We start from the raw sequence: 17,881 nt of genomic DNA, 5'->3' as shown, positions 1-17,881 counted from the left end.
GCCCACCCGCCCCGAGTCCCCTACTCTGTTCTCTCTTCTGCCTCCAAGCCTGAGGTCTGTAAGCCGCCCCTTCTCTTGATCTCCCCGCGCACCTCCCATCCCTGAAGAGGTTTCCTTCCACCCCACTCTTTCCTTTTTGAGGGCCCACCCCTTTTCCCATGGTGGAGGTGGGGGCAGCAGCTCTAACCCTTTCCGGGTTGAGTCTTTCCAGCCTTTTTGAGGCCCACACACTAATGAGGAGGGGGGCTGAGTGCAGCATACCTTCAGCATCCACCCTGAAGCGTTAAGACCCTCAGGTGTCCCTATTGGTGCCCTGGGCTCCCCAGGATCATCCTCCCCAGCAACGGAATGGAGCCAGGACGCTTCAGGATGTTGGCTGTGGACTCTGGGAGTGAGTTAATGTCCCCCAAGCCTGGCCCTCTTTGGGGGTTCTCTTATCGAGGGAAATCCGATAAGACCCACTGTGGTTGGATTTCTGAGCTGCACTGCCTGAGTTGGTGGTCCAGCTCTGCCACATCCTTGACTGTGTGACCTTGGGCATGTAACGGTCTCTGAGCATGTTTCTTCATCTGTAAAATGGAGATAGTGCCACCTCCGCCATAACGTTACTGTGAAAATAAAGTAAATCTCAGATTTTGTAGTGCCTGGCATGTTGTACATGCTCTGTGAAGAGAACTCTTGTATCAGTAGTATGAAGGTATGCTGCCCAGAAGCAGACAACTGGGCATTCAGGGTAGAGGCAGGGCTCACCTACCATAGATAAGGAACAAGGGCTGAGATGCCCTATGGCATATGTTAACAGGACCTGGCACAGTGAGAGATATTTGGAGAGACAGTAATCTTCCACCTTGGTGTGGTTCATCAGCAACCTGTCCTTACTCCCTTTGTGAGAGCAACCATTGGGGCCCCTGCCTAGGGATGGAAATCTGCACTGGGGTGCCCCAGAGCCCTGGAGCTATAGGAGCAGCTGAGCCCAGGGCTTTCAGACAGTTCTGTGGAGGGGACTAGGCCAGCAGGCCTGAACTTGTGTATATGGGTCCCTGGGGCCCCCCTTCCTCCTGTCTGAGCTAGGCAGCAGCCATTCCTGGCTGGGCCCCCAGAGTGCTGTGCAGACATAGGTGCAGGGAGGTGGCCAATTGCGCTGTAATTTGCAACAGTAGCACTTAGGATTCAGCTTCTCTCTGGGACTGGAGGTCAGGATGGACCTGTGTGGGTCCTGGGTAGCTAACTTGAGGGGTTTATTTTGTCAAGAAGGAGGCTTCCAGGTGAAGCTACAGCATGTGTCTCTTAATTTGGAGGAAACAGTGTTTAGATTGAGGTGACTGTAGGGGATGGGTAAGGGAAAGGGTTTTACAGGAGCCCTTTCTGTGCAGGATTTGAGAAAAGGCTCCCCACCCCCAGCAGCCATAATCACTTGGGCCTGAGGTTTGCTGTTCCTGGATTACCAGGTCCTAAATCCAGCTTAGGAAGCTATTTGTGGCTATGTTCTAAGCACTCATCCACTCTGCCCCTTACTGTGGCCTGACCTTGGGGTCTAGGCCTCATGCTTCTCTGGTGGAAGGGGTGGGATTGGCTGTGATGTCGTGAGCCCAAGCAGGCCCTCTTAGAATTGAGGGACTGACTGACTTGCCTTAGGCAAGAAGCTGTTTCCAGTAAGAGGATAGGCTCCCAAAGGTGGGAATGAGAGAGGGGAGGGTCTTACAGAGCCAACCCTGCCCCTTCCTCTTCCAAGCCCTACAGTTCTTTCTATAGATTTGGACCACTGTTTATTTTAAGTGAAAAGAAGTTGTGTACAGGGTGAGGTTGGGGCTGCACACTTCCAGCTTAACTCCTTTCTCCTCTAGGAGGCCTGGTAGACAGGCTAGGACTCAGGACCCATTCCAAGCCTTACTTAGATTCTGCCCCAAGAAACAGAGGGCTGTTAGGGGAGCTTCCTGGAGGAAGCACCAGGCTTGAGGATGAGGTTAGCCCGAGGAAGAGAAGAGAGAATAACTATATTCACTTCCTCTTCCTACCACAGAGGAATTGGAGGTGGCTCAGGGGCCTGGTAGATGACTTCTGGGGCTCTCTAGGTCACCAGGAGAGGATGTGATCTCATCTAGGCTGACAGCACTGGGGAGCCTCCTACTGTCCTCTTCATCTTCTTACTTCACACCAGGGCCTCCTTGAGCATTTGCAACTTGTTTTTGAGCAACTCATAGTTGCTTCTGAAGAGGAGTGAATACAGGGGCATGTCAGGCCCCTGTATTCCTCTGCTTCCTTAGGCAGGGCCTCTACTGTTTCTGGTTCTTCTGAGCCTAAGGACTCCCCTTACCCCATCCATACTCTTGATGTATCTGCTGCTCTTGTCACTCTCTTTCTGGTTTAGCCCGTTTGATTCTCTTTGGGTTGAAGAAGTACTTTCTCCCTGGAGATGGCTTAGAGCCAAGCTTGGCTAGATGACCTCTGAGGAGTTCCTTCTGTGTGCTAAGACTTCCTCCCACTTGGAGATCAACAGAGGATCTTTTGAGCAAAGTCGGGTCCTTTCCTCCCGATATCAGCTCTGAGCTCCAATCAGCAGAGCTTCCGCTAAGCTGCTTAAGGGCCCTGGGCTTGCGTAAGCTGCTTACAGGGAAAGGAGAGGCTGGGGGCAGGGGGAGCAGGGAAGAACGTGTCCATCTGCCTCAGCACCATCCATGTCTAGAAGAGTCCTCTCCAGATTACCCTTGCCCAACACCATGTGGATGTGGTGTCGGAGGTGGCTCTGGGGTAGGGGTGGGGGGTGTCCTCCAAGGAAAAGTTGTCACCACCCCTTTTTGCAGTGATGTTTCCAAAGGCAGGTTTGTATCTTTTTCATTCTGGAGATCCCCCCGCCCCACCACCTATTTGGTTTAAGGAAACTAAGAAGAGATGGGAAAAAGTGCCTGAAACTCCAGGGTAGGAAGCAAATTGTGGGGGAAGTGGTCTTGTCCTCCACCTGGCTCTGTCCTCCTCTTATCTGACCCTGCTGAGCCACTAGAATGGGGTGGTTTATTCCTTCCCCAGTACACTCCTGTGATGAGATGTATCTTTTCCACTGTGGGAGCTTCTCCAGGACAGGACCTCAATGACTGTAGGTATCAAACAAAGCAGTGGCTGGTCCAGGATCCCACCAAGACTGAACTAACCCCAGAGGCTTTGGAGTCTTCCTTGCTCAGCTGCCTGTCTCCTCTAGATTACCTGTGCTCCCCCGAGGAGAATATCTACAAGATCGACTTCGTCAGGTTCAAAATCCGGGACATGGACTCAGGCACTGTCCTCTTTGAAATCAAGAAGCCCCCTGCCTCAGGTGAGCAGGCTGGGTGAACCCGTGACAGAATGAGGTGTGCAAGCTCTGTGAAGTGGGTCTGCCCAGGGGCCCTGTCATGCCAGGAGGAAGTCAGAGCTGGACAGGCAGCAAGGCCTCTTTTCCTTCTATCTGTTTCTAAGGGTGGACATCTTGGGAGGGCAGCCCTGTCCCTTTAGTCCTTGCCAGCCTGGCCTCTGCAGGCCTTGCCTGGAACTGCAGTCCCAGAGGCCCTGTGGTGCCTGTGTGTATCTTGTGGTCCTGGGAATCTCAGTAGAAATTGGTGGCTTGCTGCACTAGATGCCACTATTCAGCTAAAGTTCTGAAGCCCATATGCACATCAGAATCTCCTGGGGGGGAACTCAGGGTGGGCAGGGGCCCCAGTCTGAAGCCCACTGAGCCCAGCTGGGGTACATTGCAGAGCGGTTGCCCATCAACCGGCGGGACCTGGACCCCAATGCCGGGCGCTTTGTCCGCTACCAGTTTACACCTGCCTTCCTCCGCCTGAGGCAGGTGGGAGCCACGTGAGTCATGGGCTGGGGTAAGGGCTGGGGGGGTGAGTTGAGGGTGGGAGCTTCCCTTCCAGAGTTCCTCCTGAAACCTCTCAGGGGTGCTCTGCTCAAAAACCTGGCTGGCCAGCCAATCAAGGCCAAGCTCATGGGTCCCTTCTCTGGCTTAGGGTGGAGTTCACAGTGGGTGACAAGCCAGTCAACAACTTCCGGATGATTGAGAGGCACTACTTCCGCAACCAGCTGCTGAAGAGCTTTGACTTCCACTTTGGCTTCTGCATTCCCAGTAGCAAGAACACCTGCGAACACATCTACGACTTTCCCCCTCTCTCTGAGGAGCTGAGTGCGTGCATGGGGCCCTAGGGGAGCAGGGCAAGGCCAGGGCGGTGGGGAGGAGATGCAGAGACCCAGTTTGGGGAGTGTGCTTGTAGGTCAGACCCCTTTCTTTCCACGCTGGGTCTTTTTTTCTTTTTTGGGTCCGGTCGTGGGGCCTGAACTCTGGGCCTAGGTGCTGTCCTTCAGCTCTTCAGCTCAAGGCTAGCCCTCTACCACTTGACTCACAGCGCCACTTCCGGGTTTTTTCTTTTTGCTTATGTGGTGCTGAGGAATCGAACCCAGGGCCTCAGGCATGCAAGGCAAGCGCTCTACCACTGAGCCACCTTCCCAGCCCTCATTTTTTTTTTTTTAAACCAATCATAGGGCTTGGAACTCAGGGCCTACTTAGGCACTGGCCCTGAGCCTTTTTCACTCAGGGCTAGTCCTCTACTACTTTGAGCCACAGTGCTACTTCTGGTTTTCTGGTGGTTAATTGAAGATAGGAGTCTCACTGACTTTCCTGCCTGGGGTTTAGAACTACGCTCCTCAGCTCTCAGCCTCCTCAATAGTTAGGATTACAGGCGTGAGCCACCAGCACCCGGCTTTCTGGGTCACTTTTGTGTTTGGCAACATTCCCATGTCATCAGAGATGCTGAGGACCCTGTTGTTGTCCCTTGGTCCTGAAGTCCCTGTTATGGCCTGGTTCCTGACCTTTGTCTTGGATGGATCTTTCTTACAGTCAGCGAGATGATACGTCACCCCTATGAGACACAGTCTGACAGCTTCTACTTCGTGGATGACCGGCTGGTGATGCACAATAAAGCAGACTATTCCTACAGTGGGACACCCTGACACTCACCCCTCCCCCCCCTCAAGCCACCCCTTACCCAGGAGACTCTAGCCTGGGTCCTGCACTGTGACTTTTCCAGCATCGTCTCTTAATTCCAGGTCTTCTACTCGGGGATCCTCCAGGAGCCCTGGACCCCGAGTCAGTGTTGGTAGGAGGGGTCTCTGTCATCCCCAGGCGGAGTCCCTGAAGCCCATGGGGAGAGGTAATAGGGGAGCTATCCATGTCCAGGAAGGTCTCCTGTGAGAGTTCAGCCAGGACTAATGGAAAGCCCAGCTCCACCCTCTTGGGCCTAAGTTTCAGAATAGTGTCCCTCTCTAGGCTGCAGCTAGGTTAGTTCAGGAAACCTGTTTCCTGTCTTCAGGAATCCTGAATCCAGCCCTCCACTTCCAGGCCATATAGAGTGGTAAATTCACAAAAATCCACAGAGGGTCAGGACCCTGGCACCAACCCTGGCTTCCCCTGTCAGGGGCTAAGACACTGCCTGAGGCCTGGGAGGTATTGGTCCAGATTATAGCGTGGACCAACTGTATATAGTTTTCAATAAACTTTCTCCTTTTCTGTTCCTAGGTGTGCTGGCTTGTGTGTGGGGGCAAAGGTAGGGGTAGGGTAGGGAGGGGTACTGGCAAGTGATGATGTGCTTATGTTAGTCACTGTGACAAAATACTTGTAAGAATTAAAGGAGAAAAGATTTATTTATTGATCCAGTCCTGGATTTGACGCTGGGCTTGGGCACTGTGCCTGAGCTCCTTTTGCTCAAGTCTAGCACTCTACCACTTGAGCCACAGTGCCATTTCTGGCTTTTTTTTTTTTTGTATTAACTGGAGGAGATAAGAATCTCATGGATTTTTCTGCTCAAGCTGGCTTCAAACTGTGATCCTCAGATCTCAGCCTCTTGAGTAGCTAGGATTACAGGTGTGAGCCACCAATGCCCAGCAGAGGAAGGATTTATTTTATTTTTGTGCCAGTACCAGGGGCTTGAATTCAGGGCCTTGTGTTCTTGCTGGCACTTAACCTTTTGAGCCACACTTTCAGTCTGGCTAATTGGAGATGGAATCTCATGGACTTTTTTTTCCCCAGGCTGGCTTCATGAACTGTGATCCTCCAGGTTTCAGTTTTTCTCTCCCTCCCTCCCTCCCTTCCTCTCTTCCTTCCCTCTCCCTCTCCCTCTCCTTACTCCCCCCTCTGGTATCAGGGCTCGAACTCAGGGACTAGGCACTATTCCTGAACTTTTTAGCTCAATGCTAGTACTCTTATCACTGGAACCATACCTCCACTTCCAGCTTTTTAGAAGTTTACTAGAGATAAGAGTCACAGACTTTCCTTCCCTGGGCTGGCTTTGAACCACATCCTCAGATCTCAGCCTCCTGAGTAGCTAGGATTACAGGCATGAGCCATCAGTGCCTGACACTGTATGTGCTTTTTTCTCCTAGAGGTGTGACATCCTTCTGGTTGATTTGCAGGCACCTCAGGTCTACTATTTCTCCAGGACTGATGCTGAGTGCCACTGTCCAGCCTCTTCTTGGGAGATGTAGTTTAGGAGCCTTCTCATGCACATATTGGTCATTCTGCAAGCCTTTCCTGTGTATTTGACAGAAAGTACTATGCTAGGAAGAGCACTGACAGCTGAGGAATTCTGGCATGGATGTGTCTTGAGAGGCCTTCTCCAAGGAGATAGCATTTATCTTGTGTTTTGAAGGGTACGTAGTGTAGGAATTAGAATCTTTTCTGACAAAGTAGATTTAAACTCAAATGGGAATGAAATCTTGAAATTTGGTTATTTACAGTGAACGAGTCTTAACAAGTTCGTTGAATCATTGTTGCATAGAAAAAGTTTGTTTCTCTCCCTGCCTTTCCACTTGATACCAGTATTTTATTTTTATCTAAATTCAAAGGTTTTATAAAATTCAATTCAAAACACAAATTTTAAGAGGAGGAAATCAGTACGTAGAAAAGATATGGCAAGGTATAAGGACAGGTTTCTCTCGTTACATAAAAGCTAGTTAAAATTAGCCTGGGGAGGGGCTGGGAAGGTGGCTTAGTGGTAAAGCGCTTGCCTTGCATGCATGAGGCCCTGGGTTTGGTTCCTCAGCACCACATAAGCAAAAAGAAAAAAGCTGGAAGTGGCTCAAGTGGTAGAGTGCTAACCTTGAGCTGAGGAGCTGAAGGACAGCGCCCAGGCCCAGAGTTCAGGCCCTATGACCAGACAATAAATAAAAATAAAATAACAAAAAAAGAAAAAAAATTAGCCTGGGAGGGCTAGGGGAGAGAAAATGGAAAAGAAGGAATGATCTAATACCTCAGATGACTGTATTAACCCATCCAAATTCTTTCTTTATTTTTTTTTGCCAGTCCTGTGGGGCTTGAACTCAGGGCCTGGACACTGTTCCTAAGCTACTTTTGTTTAAGGCTAACATTCTACCACTTGAGCCACAGTGCCACTTCTGGCCTTTTCTATGTATGTGGTACTGAGGAATTGAACCCAGGACTTCATGCATGGAAGACAAGCACTCTACCACAAAGTCACATTCTTAAATTCCAAATTCTTCTTCTTCTTGTTTTTTTTTTTTTTTTTGCTTATGTGGTGCTGAGGAATCAAACCCAGGGCCTCATGCATGCAAGGCAAGCACTCTACCACTGAGCCACCTTCCCAGCCCCAAATTCCAAATTCTTAAAGCGTGGACAATCCACAAGTCCTATCAAGCATGACTGTCTGAACTAGATAGAATGCCAGACCAAGGTCAGACTAGACCTATGAGAAACCTCCTTTGACACAGGTGGTAAAGTTTTTTTTTTTGGGTCCAGTCGTGGGGCCTGAACTCTGGGCCTAGGCACTGTCCCTCAGCCCTTCAGCTCAAGGCTAGCACTCTACCACTTGAGCCACAGCGCCACTTCCGGCTTTTTTCTTTTTGCTTATGTGGTGCTGAGGAATCAAACCCAGGGCCTCATGCATGCAAGGCAAGCGCTCTACCACTGAGCCACCTTCCCAGCCCCATGATAAAGTTTTTGTAGATGATTCTTCACATGTAATTGAGGGGGGAAAATAAACAATGGATTTTTGGTAATAGATGGGATGCACCTCAGGTTGGGTTCTGTTGTTTAAAAAGTGTTGACAATTGCTGGATGCCAGTAGCTCATGCCTGAATCCTAGCTACTCAAGAGGCTGAGATCTGAGGATCAAGGTTTGAAGCCAGTCTGGGCAGGAAAATCCATGAGACTTTGATCTCCAATTAACTCTCCAAAAGCTGGAAGTAGAGCGCTGGAAATAGAGCTGTGGCCCAAGTGGTAGAATGCTAGCCTTGAGCAAAAAAAGCTCAGGAACTTTCTAGGCCTGTCATGCATGCACGCATGTGCACACACACTTACATCCACATCCACACACACAAAGTGTTGACTGATCTCTCAGCAGGTGCACCTGCATTGATTTCTTACTTGATAATTGCTCACCTCAAACTTGCCAACTATTAACAAGTAAGATTTGGACACCAAACAGCGAAGGGAAAGGCAGGGTCCACAACAAGCTTATTTAATCCTGGAAAGTTGCCTGAAGGACTATGTGCTTTGTCTTTCCTCTACTTTTCTTCCTCTTAGGAAGGTTTTTGGGCTCAAACCACTCCTCCTTATGTTTCCAGCTCCTCCTCACCAACCTGGAGACTCACGTCCTGATAAAAATCTGGAAGGAAAATAAACTCACTTGTACCCAGGAAGGAATCAAGTTCTGCTCCCAATGGGACAGCTGTTCCAGCTGTGGAATGAGGTTTGGCTCACTATACCTGAGTCCAGGTTGCTCTGGTTTCCTATCAGAAGGAACAATGGGCAGCAGTCTAAAGCTTTCTAAAGGGGTTCTGGTTAAACTTCATAATGCCCAGGTGATAGTTTATCTTGGCGCCAAAGTCTGGAGAGACCCTATAGTAATAAGGAATTGGGGCCTTAGTCTCAGGAGTTGACCCCATGGATAGACTGAAAACTTAAATAATGAATCCTCCCACTCCAATGGATCCTTGTATGAGTATAATGCTTATCTATGAAAGAGAAAAATGTGAGATGAGATAAGGCAAGGCTTTGGTTCACTTGGCCATCTTTTTCTTTTTCTTTTTTTCTTTGTCGGCCGTGGGGCTTGAACTCTGGGCCTGGGCGCTGGCCCTCAGCTCTTCAGCTCAAGGCGAGCACTCTACCACTTGAGCTACAGCGCCACTTCCGGTTTTCTGGTGGTTTATTGGAGATCGGAGTCTCACGGTCTCTCCTGCCCGGGCTGGCTTTGAACCGAGATCCTCAGATCTCAGCCTCCTGAGTAGCTAGGATTACAGGCGTGAGCCACCAGCGCCTGGCTTGGCCATCTTTTTCATCCTGGCATTTTGTTGATCTGACCAGTCTGAAACTCCTGGGGTAATCCAGATGAGGAGAAACCTCATCCCTAAAGTCATTTGACCCTCATATTTGCCCAAGGAGTTCCCAATGAGTTTAAACTAGAAATCAGCAGCAGATTCTCAGTCAGTTCTATCCCGGTGGATCACTATGAATTTAAACATACATTGGATTAATTATAAGGGCCTTAGAAGGATTGACCACTCTAGCAAACGATTTAGCTGAAAATTCATGGCTAGATGACCAAGGCAAAGGCCAAGACCAGTGCCAGACAAAAATCTCCCACCTACGGATACAAGTGACATCAATAGTACTTGGCAAATTGATGTTTCTTGTGAATTTGTTATTCAAAAAGTTCTGACTTGGTACAAACACACAAACATGTCCACCTATGTTTCTGACATGTCAGGATAGAGCTGGAATGTTCTTTGCTCATGGCAGCTTGGAGAAGACTCAATCATTGCAGGATAGTAGGCATTCCAACCTCCCCTGATGTCAGTATTGCCAGTTGAGAACCCCATAACCTCAGCTTCTACCGTGGCTTTGGCAATCACTTCGTGGTCAGTTTAAGTGAAGATCACATCAGGGGAATTGTGCTGAGCTGCAGCTCTGAAGTTGCAGTCAGGAGTTTTTTACCTGTAGATTCATGACACATGCCTTCTATGGTCTACTGATGGGTAGGTAGGTGTCACTATACCCCAGTGTTAGGTGCTCCTCCTTTTATATGGTCCAAGTGAGGTTACTGCATCATTCCTTGGTCTGATGTGTTGGATAAGCTCATGCCTTGTCTAATATGAGTTTGATATGTCTACCTGTCCATGTGTTCCTGATTTAATAAGGTAAGTTCATAGATGGTAATTTGTGTGTGTGTGTGGGGGGGGAGTCATTTGCAGCTGAGGCTGCCCAGGTGGTCAAGTGTAGGGTTAAAAGTCTGCCCAAAAGCCAGAGGGAGGAGGAGGGACTTCCAGTGGTATCAGAAGGATGACACCTTGCCCCCATGATAGACAATCTTCAGGCAGCTTCAAGAAGTGAGCTGAAAATAAAGGCTTCAGGACTCTTTCCCCACAACCCCCCAATCACAATACTTTCAGTAAAAATTTTACCATTAAAAAAAAAAGCTGGGCACTGGTGGCTCATGCCTGTAATCCTAGCTACTCAGGAGGCTGAGATCTGAGGATCACGGTTCAAAGTCAGTCTGAGCAGGAAAGTCCGTGAGACTCTTCAATTAACCACCAGAAAACTGAAAATGGTGCTGTGGCTCAAGTAATAGAGTACTTGTCTTGAGCTGAAGAGCTGAAGAGCTCAAGGGACAGCGCCCAGGCCCAGAGTTCAAGCTACACAACAGACAAACAGACAAACAAATAAATAAGAGGTTCCAGATGCAATATACTGCACTTCCACCTTCTTACCAGGAGGGGGCGCCTTGTTCTGTACTCTTCATCCTTGGGACAGGCACCACGTCCATACTCAATGGCAGAAAGGCTGTGACCCTTGTGCGTGGAGGAGAGTTGATAGAAAAAGTCTGGACTCCCTTTAGAGTCTTCTTGACTCCTCATAGCCACACTGGCAGTAGTGCTACCTACTGAATTTAGGTCCTGGCTCTTTCCTAGCATTGATGTTGATGTTGATGAGCTGTTGGCCTTGAAGACAGTATTTCGTTAGTGGAGCCAGACCTCAGATTCTTTTTTTTTTGGGGGGTCCGGTCGTGGGGCCTGAACTCTGGGCCTGGGCACTGTCCCTCAGCTCTTCAGCTCAAGGCTAGCGTTCTACCACTTGAGCCACAGCGCCATTTCCGGCTTTTTTCTTATGTGGTGCTGAGGAAACGAACCCAGGGCCTTGAGCATGCAAGGCAAGTGCTCTACCACTGAGCTACCTTCCCAGCCCCTCAGATTCTTTTTAAAGTAGGCCAGTCCTTTTTGCTTTGACTCTTTAGAGGTGTTAGGATCCTGCCACTGGGTAGAGCAGGAAACCCAACACTCTAGGGAATCTCACAGACTTATTTTGTTTACTTGGAGATTTATCCAGGGATCTTGTGCATACTATGTAAGTGGTCTACCATTTCCACCCTCAGGGGATAGAATATTAAGTTTATAGGCCACCAATACTTTATTTAAAAATTGTGTGGGATGGAATGTGGCTTAGTGGTAGAGTGCTTGCCTAGCATGCATGAAGCTCTGGGTTTGATTCCTCAGTACCGCATACCCAAAAAAAGCCAAATGTGGCACTGTGGCTCAAATGGTAGAGTGCTATCCTTGAGCTAAAGAAGCTCAGGGACAGTGCCCAGGCCCTGAGTTCAAGCCCCATGACTGGCAAACATACAAGCCAACAAACCAACTAAAAAAACAAATAAGCAAAAGTTACCAGTCAGTTCTGCTACATAGCCCTGGTTGGCCTCACGCTCTGTCTTCTTGCCTTCACCTCCTGGGTTCTGGGATTACAGGCATGTGCCACAACTCCTGGTTATGGATTTATGAGTTCCAATCTGTTTGTTGGCTGTCCTAGAATCCTCACAAAATAAGGGATTTGGAGCTGGGCACTGGTGGCTCATGCCTGCAATCTTATCTATTCAGGAGGCTGAGATCTGAAGATCACAGTTCAAAGCCAGCCTGGGCAAGGAAAAGTCCATACGACTCTCATCTCCAATTAGCCATCAGAAAACCAGAAGTAGCACTGTGGCTCAAAGTGGTAGAGCACTAGCCTTGGGTAAAAGAACTCAGGGACAGTGCCCAGGCTCTGAGTTCAAGCCCTACAGCTGATCAACCCCCCCGCCCCTCCCACCTGCCTTTTTTTTTTTTTTTTGTAGATTCTGTTCCCACAGATTGTTGCTCACCTGTTTGGGATGTGCGGGTGACCAGCAGGGGGCAGCATATGAGCAGGAATGTGGGCTCATTTTTTCAGGGTGCCTCAAGGCCAGTTTTGAGTCAAGACCAGTCTGGTTATAAACAAACCAAATACAAGATCCATAGTCCTATCTGCTTGCTACCTGTCTTCCTTGAGTTGGGGCTTGCTCACGCAGGTGTGAATGGAGCAGCAGAACAGAGATTTTATTGATGGCCCCCTACAGGCGATGTCCTGTACTTGCCCACTAGGTTGGTGTACCATCTAGGTAGGTTTGTCCAATTTTATTATGGCCGAGGGTCCAAGGCACAAAAGTGGATCACTTGCCCTGTGCTTGGGGGTCTGAGTATCAAGATACAGGCTAGTGTGGCCAGGATAAGGAAGCACATCACTTGAGGACTTGGCACAGAGCCTTTGCTGAGACAATTGGGGCTCATGGCAGGCAGGGCAGGACTTGTGTGTCCATGTGTTTGTGTGCTAGTACTGGGCCTTGAACTCTGGGCCTGGGCACTGTCAGTCAGCTCTTCAGCTTAAGGCAAGCGCTCTACCACTTGAGCCACACCACCACTTCCGGTTTTCTGAGTGGTTTATTGGAAATAAGAGTTTCACGGACTTTCCTTGCTCGGGCTGGCTTTGAACCGTGATCCTCAGATCTCAGCCTCCTGAGTAGTTAGGATTATAGGCAAGAGCCATCAGTGCCTGGTAGGTTCCCCACTTTCTAAGCAGAGGCCACACTTGCTATGATACCTGAGGTTCATGTGTTTGCTTTTGGTTCCTCTATCTCCCATATCTATACCAGTGCTCTATTTTTCTTTATTTTTTGTTGGTCGTGGGGCTTGAACTCTGGGCCTGGGCACTGTTCCTCAGCTCTTCAGCTCAAAGTGAGTGCTCTACCACTGGAGCCACAGCACTACTTCTGAGTGGTTTATTGGAGATAAGAGTCTCATGGACTTTCCTTGCCTGGGCTGGCTTTGAACCACGATTCTCAGATCTCAGCCTCTTTAGTAGCTAGGATTACAGGCGTGAGCCACTGGCGCCTGGCTGCCAATACTCTATTATTTGAGCCTCATCCCTAGTCCTTTTGTTTTTGTGTATTATTATTTTTCAGTTTTGATGGTACCGAGGTTTGAATTCAGGGCCTTGCATTTGTACTTTACTGTTCAGCCATGTTTCAGCCCTATTCTGGGCTGGTTGTTGTTAATACTGGGGCTTGAATTCAGGGCCTTGAGTTGTTGCTTTGCTTTTTTGCTTAAGGCAAGCACTACAATTTGAGTCATGCCTCCAAGTTTAGCTTTTTGTTTGTTTGTTAATTAGAATCTCAAAGACTTTATTTTGCCCCAGATGGCTTTGAATCACAATCCTCAGATCTCAGTCTCCTGAGTAGTTAGACTTATAGGACTGACCCATTGGGTGACTTTGAGATAAGGCCTACCAATTTTAGGCACATACCACTGTACCCATCTCTCTCTCTCTTGCTGGTCGTGGGGCCTGAACTCTAGGCCTGGGCGCTATCCTCAGCTCTTCAGCTCAAGACTAGCACTCTACCACTTGAGTCACAGCGCCACTTCCAGCTTCTTCTGCTTCTGTGGTACTGAGGAATCGAACCCAGGGCCTCATGCATGGAAGGTAAGCACTCTACCACTGAGCCACCTTCCCAGCCACACCCACCTCTCTTGTTGGGAAGGGGATCAGGCAAACTTTTTTCTGCTTAGGCTGGCCTTCTACCTGGATTCTCCTATTTTCAGCCTCTCAAGTATTTATTTTGGCTTTTGAGATAGGGCCTCCAGTTAGTTTTTCCTGGGATGGCCTTGAACTTGTGGTCCTCCTGCTTTTATCTCCCAAGTAGCTGGGATTGCTGACACACACCACCATACCCAGTTTGCCAGATCCTTCTTGAAGCAGAATTGTAGGGCTCTCAGCACTCTTTGATGATACTGGTCCACCTGGAGGTAATATCTAGGGTTGAGGCTGAGTGGGAATGAACCCCTGACCTTCAAGAGACTGTTATTCAGCGCTAGCAGTGCACATAGCACAAGGCTTCATTCTTATCACCTGAACCCAGAACCTCAGAACCTCAAACCTAGAACCCAGGACCTCAAACAAACTCTTCTAGCTGTGGACAGAGGAGGCTGGTAGACATAGCCTGCATAGGGCAGTGACCACTTTTTTCCTTCCTCTTCCCCTCTTGTTTGCCTTTCTGTCTCCCTCCATCCTTCTTTTCTTCATTCTTCCCTTCCCTTGCCTTCCCTTCCCTCCCTTCCCTTCCCTTCCTTCCCTCCTCCCTCCCTCCCTCCCTACTCCTTCCTTCCTTCCCTCCCTCCCTTCCTCCTTCCCTCCCTCCCTCCCTTCCTTCCATCCTTCTTTCCTTCCTTCCCTTCTTCCCTCCCTCCCTCCCTCCCTTCCATCCTTCCTTCCTTCCTTCCCTCCCTCCCTCCCTCTCTCCTTCCTTCCTTCTGTCCTTCCCCCTCCCTCTTTTCAGCAGCAGAGGGCTTTATGCTGTAGCTCAGCTTTTTCACTCATGACTGGCACTCTACCACTTGTCCCATAAATCTAGTCTGACATTTTGTTGGTTAATTGGAAATAAGCAGGCTTATTTCTGCTTAGGCTATCTCTAATCCCTAATTCTCAGACCTCAGCTTCCTGAGTAACTAGGATTATAGATATGAGACGCCAGCACCCAGCCTTCTCGTTATCATTATTTTGGGGGAGGGGTGGCAGTACCATTTGAACTCAGGGCCACAAGCCTGTGCTGCTCTAGCACTTGAGTCATTCTCCAGTTCTTTTGCTTTTATTTTATTTATTTATTTATTTATTTTTTTTCCAGGGCTGAGAACCGAACCCAGGGCCTTGCGCGCGCCAGGCCGGCGCCCTTCCACTGGGCTAAACCCCCAGCCCCTTTTAGTTTAATTTTTCAGGAAGGGTCTTGTGCTTTTAGTGATCCTTCTATTTCTAGCCCCCTTTTTAACTGAGATTATAGCCACTCCACTCCATTCAGTGGTTCCTTGTTGCATGAGGAGACTGAGGAAGAGAAGTTGAAAGGAGGTGGTAGGTCCTAGTAGGAGGGAGCACTTGAGGAGAGCATTGGCTTCCTTCCTCTGAGTGGGGAAGACTTGCTGCATCCTCAAATTCTTCAAATTGCTCTGGGAAGAGGCCCTGCCCACCTGCTTGCTCAGTTTCCCTAGTCTTGTCAGGAAATCTTTTTTTTTTTTAATTGTTGGTCATGGGGTTTGAACTCAGGGCATGGGCAGTGTCCTTGGGCTTTTGAACTCAGGGCATGGGCAGTGTCCTTGGGCTTTTAAACTCAAGGCTAGGCTCTACCAGTTTGAGCCATAGCACCACTTCTGGTTTTCTGGTAGTTACAGACTTTTCTACCTGAGCTGGCTTCAAACTGTTGATTCTCAGATCTCAGCCTCCTGAGTAGCTAGGATTACAGGTGTGAGCCACCAGAGCCCAGCAGGAAATGTTACTCTGTATTTGGAAACTTCATATTTCTTTTTTTCTTTTCTTTTGTCGGTTGTGGGGCTTGAACTCTGGGCCTGGGCGCTGTCCCTCAGCTCTTCAGCTCAAGGTGAGTGCTCTACCATTTGAGCTACAGAATCACTTCTGGTTTTCTGGTGGTTTATTGGAGATATGAGTCTCACGGACTTTCCTGCCTGGGCTGGCTTTGAACCGCGATCCTCAGATCTCAGCCTCCTGAGTAGCTAGGATTATAGACGTGAGCCACCGGCTCTCCGGTGGGGAGAGCATGTGAAGGAAGGTGGAGTCTGGGTGGGGAGCGAGTGACACCATAGGCCCAGGACATCTCTGGTCAGCATGGCCTGGCTTCTGCTCTGCGAGGGGAGGCCTGTAAATGAAGGCTCAGTTGCTGAGACCACAAGACACTTGCTTTATTGTTCCAGGACTGGGTACAATGGCAGGCTACTGAGGGATCTGTTTGTGCCTCATACAAGCCTAGAGTCCACCTTTGGAGGTGCTTGTCACCCCAGGACCCAAGTAGGTTGCTGGGACATGGTAGGCACCTGGGGTCACAGCTTCAGCTCTAGGGACATCTCTTAAGCTTCCTGGTGTCCTGAGTCTGCCAAACAAAGAGAAGGTGGGGGCCATGGCTGCTCCTCCACCAGCCTGGGCTAGGTTTTCCTTCCCCAGATGCCCAGGCTGCTTGAAACAGTTCAAAGTAAGCTGAGACATGAACAACAGGAACTTCTTTCTAGACAGAGTTAAGACTGTGGTGACCTGGAGGGGACTCTTTCTACCCCCTGGGACTAGGACAAGAAAAGGTGTTCGAGTTTCCTAGGGCGAGGATTTTTTTTTCCTCCCAAACACTTGTGTTGAAATTGGGCTCAGTTTGGTCCTGGGTGGATGGTGTCTCTCCTGTGTGTCACCTGATGGTGGTCAGACAGGATATATGTGAAGGTAGATAGAGCCTGGCAATCAGGTGCTGCTAAGCAGCCCCCTCCCCAACCCCCGCTGACCTCGGGGTGCCCACAGGTCACATGGAGCCAGAGCCTGGACCATTGGGGTGAAGATGGGAAATAAATACAGGGGCTTCTGGGAAAGGATATGACTGGAGGAGGCCAGGCCTGCAGAGTACACAGTCAGATGATGGTTGATGGGACCTTTGACATGGGATGGGGGTCTTGAGCTTTGGTAACCAAGGCTTTTAACTCTCAGCTACCCCAGACAGGAAGCCAGGCTCTCTATGATGTGGTGTGGATTCTTCTGCATGTGAGGTGCACAAGTGGGGGATGTGTCTGAGGGACTGCGGATCCGTGTATGCTGGAACGCTAAAGGGACAGAACTAGGAGAGTGCATTTGCTTCTTGTTCTCCAGGGGCCCTGAGTGAGGAGCTGGACCACCCAATGGCAGCAGTGTGTGAGGGCAGCATCCTGGGTACTGTCTCCTACCCCGCAGCTGCCAGCTCACACCCAGGTTGGCTGAGCGGCACAGGGGACAGGTAGCGTTTTCCTTCCTTGACCTTTAAAGGTGAAGCTGATGTGGGCAATAAGCTGGGAAATCCAGATCAGGCAGAGATGAGCAGATGCTAGCCCTAGCTCATGCCAGGGCCATGGGCTTAGAGCTGGGGCTGAGGTACGCAGCAGGGCCGGCCGGGGCCGTGGGGGGCGTAGGCTCCAGCTCCACATAGGCTGAGTAGATAGTGCTGAGGTGTAGATCTCCTAGGGCCCCAGATCCCTCACTGCCTGATGGTGTTAATTCATTTGCTCCACTGCTTGTCTCTGGTAGACAGGGCCCTGGGGGAAAGCAATGGGAGGGTGGCAGGGGTGGTGGCAGAGAGGAAGACGTCGGGGATGAGGTCACCAGTACCAGGGGATCGAGGGCCAGGCTGTCGTCCTTCAACTGTTCCCACAGGTTTCCTAGTTGGGGAAGGAGGGAAGAACAAACATTATTGGGGAGCAGCAGAGGGGCTGTATATGTCCTCCACAGAACTCTTACATGCTGCAGAGAGCAAGATTGGGGTGTTACTGATGGGAAGCAGATGCTGGTACCAGCTTGGATTGATTTTTTTTTTTTTGAGTCTCAGATGCCAAGATCCAGTGGCACAGTCTGAAAGCCTTGTGACCTTATTTTGGGGGTAGAGGGTGGGGGTCAAGATTCAGGGATTTAATGGGGCTGGGAAGGTGGCTCAGTGGTAGAGCGCTTGCCTTGCATGCCTGAGGCCCTGGGTTTGATTCCTCAGCACCACAT

The 17,881-nt window shown here is 49.7% G+C and overlaps 2 protein-coding genes across 4 annotated transcripts in view; one reads left to right on the top strand and one right to left on the bottom strand.

The window, feature by feature from the left end:
- Positions 1-223: 223 nt before the first annotated feature.
- On the top strand, positions 224-5,532 carry Unc119 (unc-119 lipid binding chaperone). Its single transcript, XM_013016409.1, has 5 exons — positions 224-391; positions 3,194-3,307; positions 3,726-3,828; positions 3,984-4,156; positions 4,868-5,532. The coding sequence occupies exons 1-5, from the start codon at positions 349-351 to the stop codon at positions 4,978-4,980; spliced, it is 546 nt and encodes a 181-aa protein (XP_012871863.1). The 5' UTR covers positions 224-348; the 3' UTR covers positions 4,981-5,532.
- Positions 5,533-17,230: 11,698 nt separating this feature from the next.
- Positions 17,231-17,881, bottom strand: part of Foxn1 (forkhead box N1) — a 32,973-nt gene continuing 32,322 nt past the window's right edge. For all 3 annotated transcript variants that reach the window (XM_013016428.1, XM_013016426.1, XM_013016427.1), the window contains one exon: positions 17,231-17,550. In XM_013016428.1, the coding sequence (XP_012871882.1) occupies positions 17,231-17,550 (320 nt within the window). The remainder of the gene's footprint in view (positions 17,551-17,881) is intronic.

Source organism: Dipodomys ordii, unplaced genomic scaffold (assembly GCF_000151885.1).
Source record: "Dipodomys ordii isolate 6190 unplaced genomic scaffold, Dord_2.0 Scaffold31, whole genome shotgun sequence".
In the NCBI taxonomy this organism is placed as follows: domain Eukaryota; kingdom Metazoa; phylum Chordata; class Mammalia; order Rodentia; family Heteromyidae; genus Dipodomys; species Dipodomys ordii.
The sequence above is the reverse complement of the archived record's forward strand: the minus strand, read 5'-3'. Positions and strand labels throughout refer to the sequence as shown.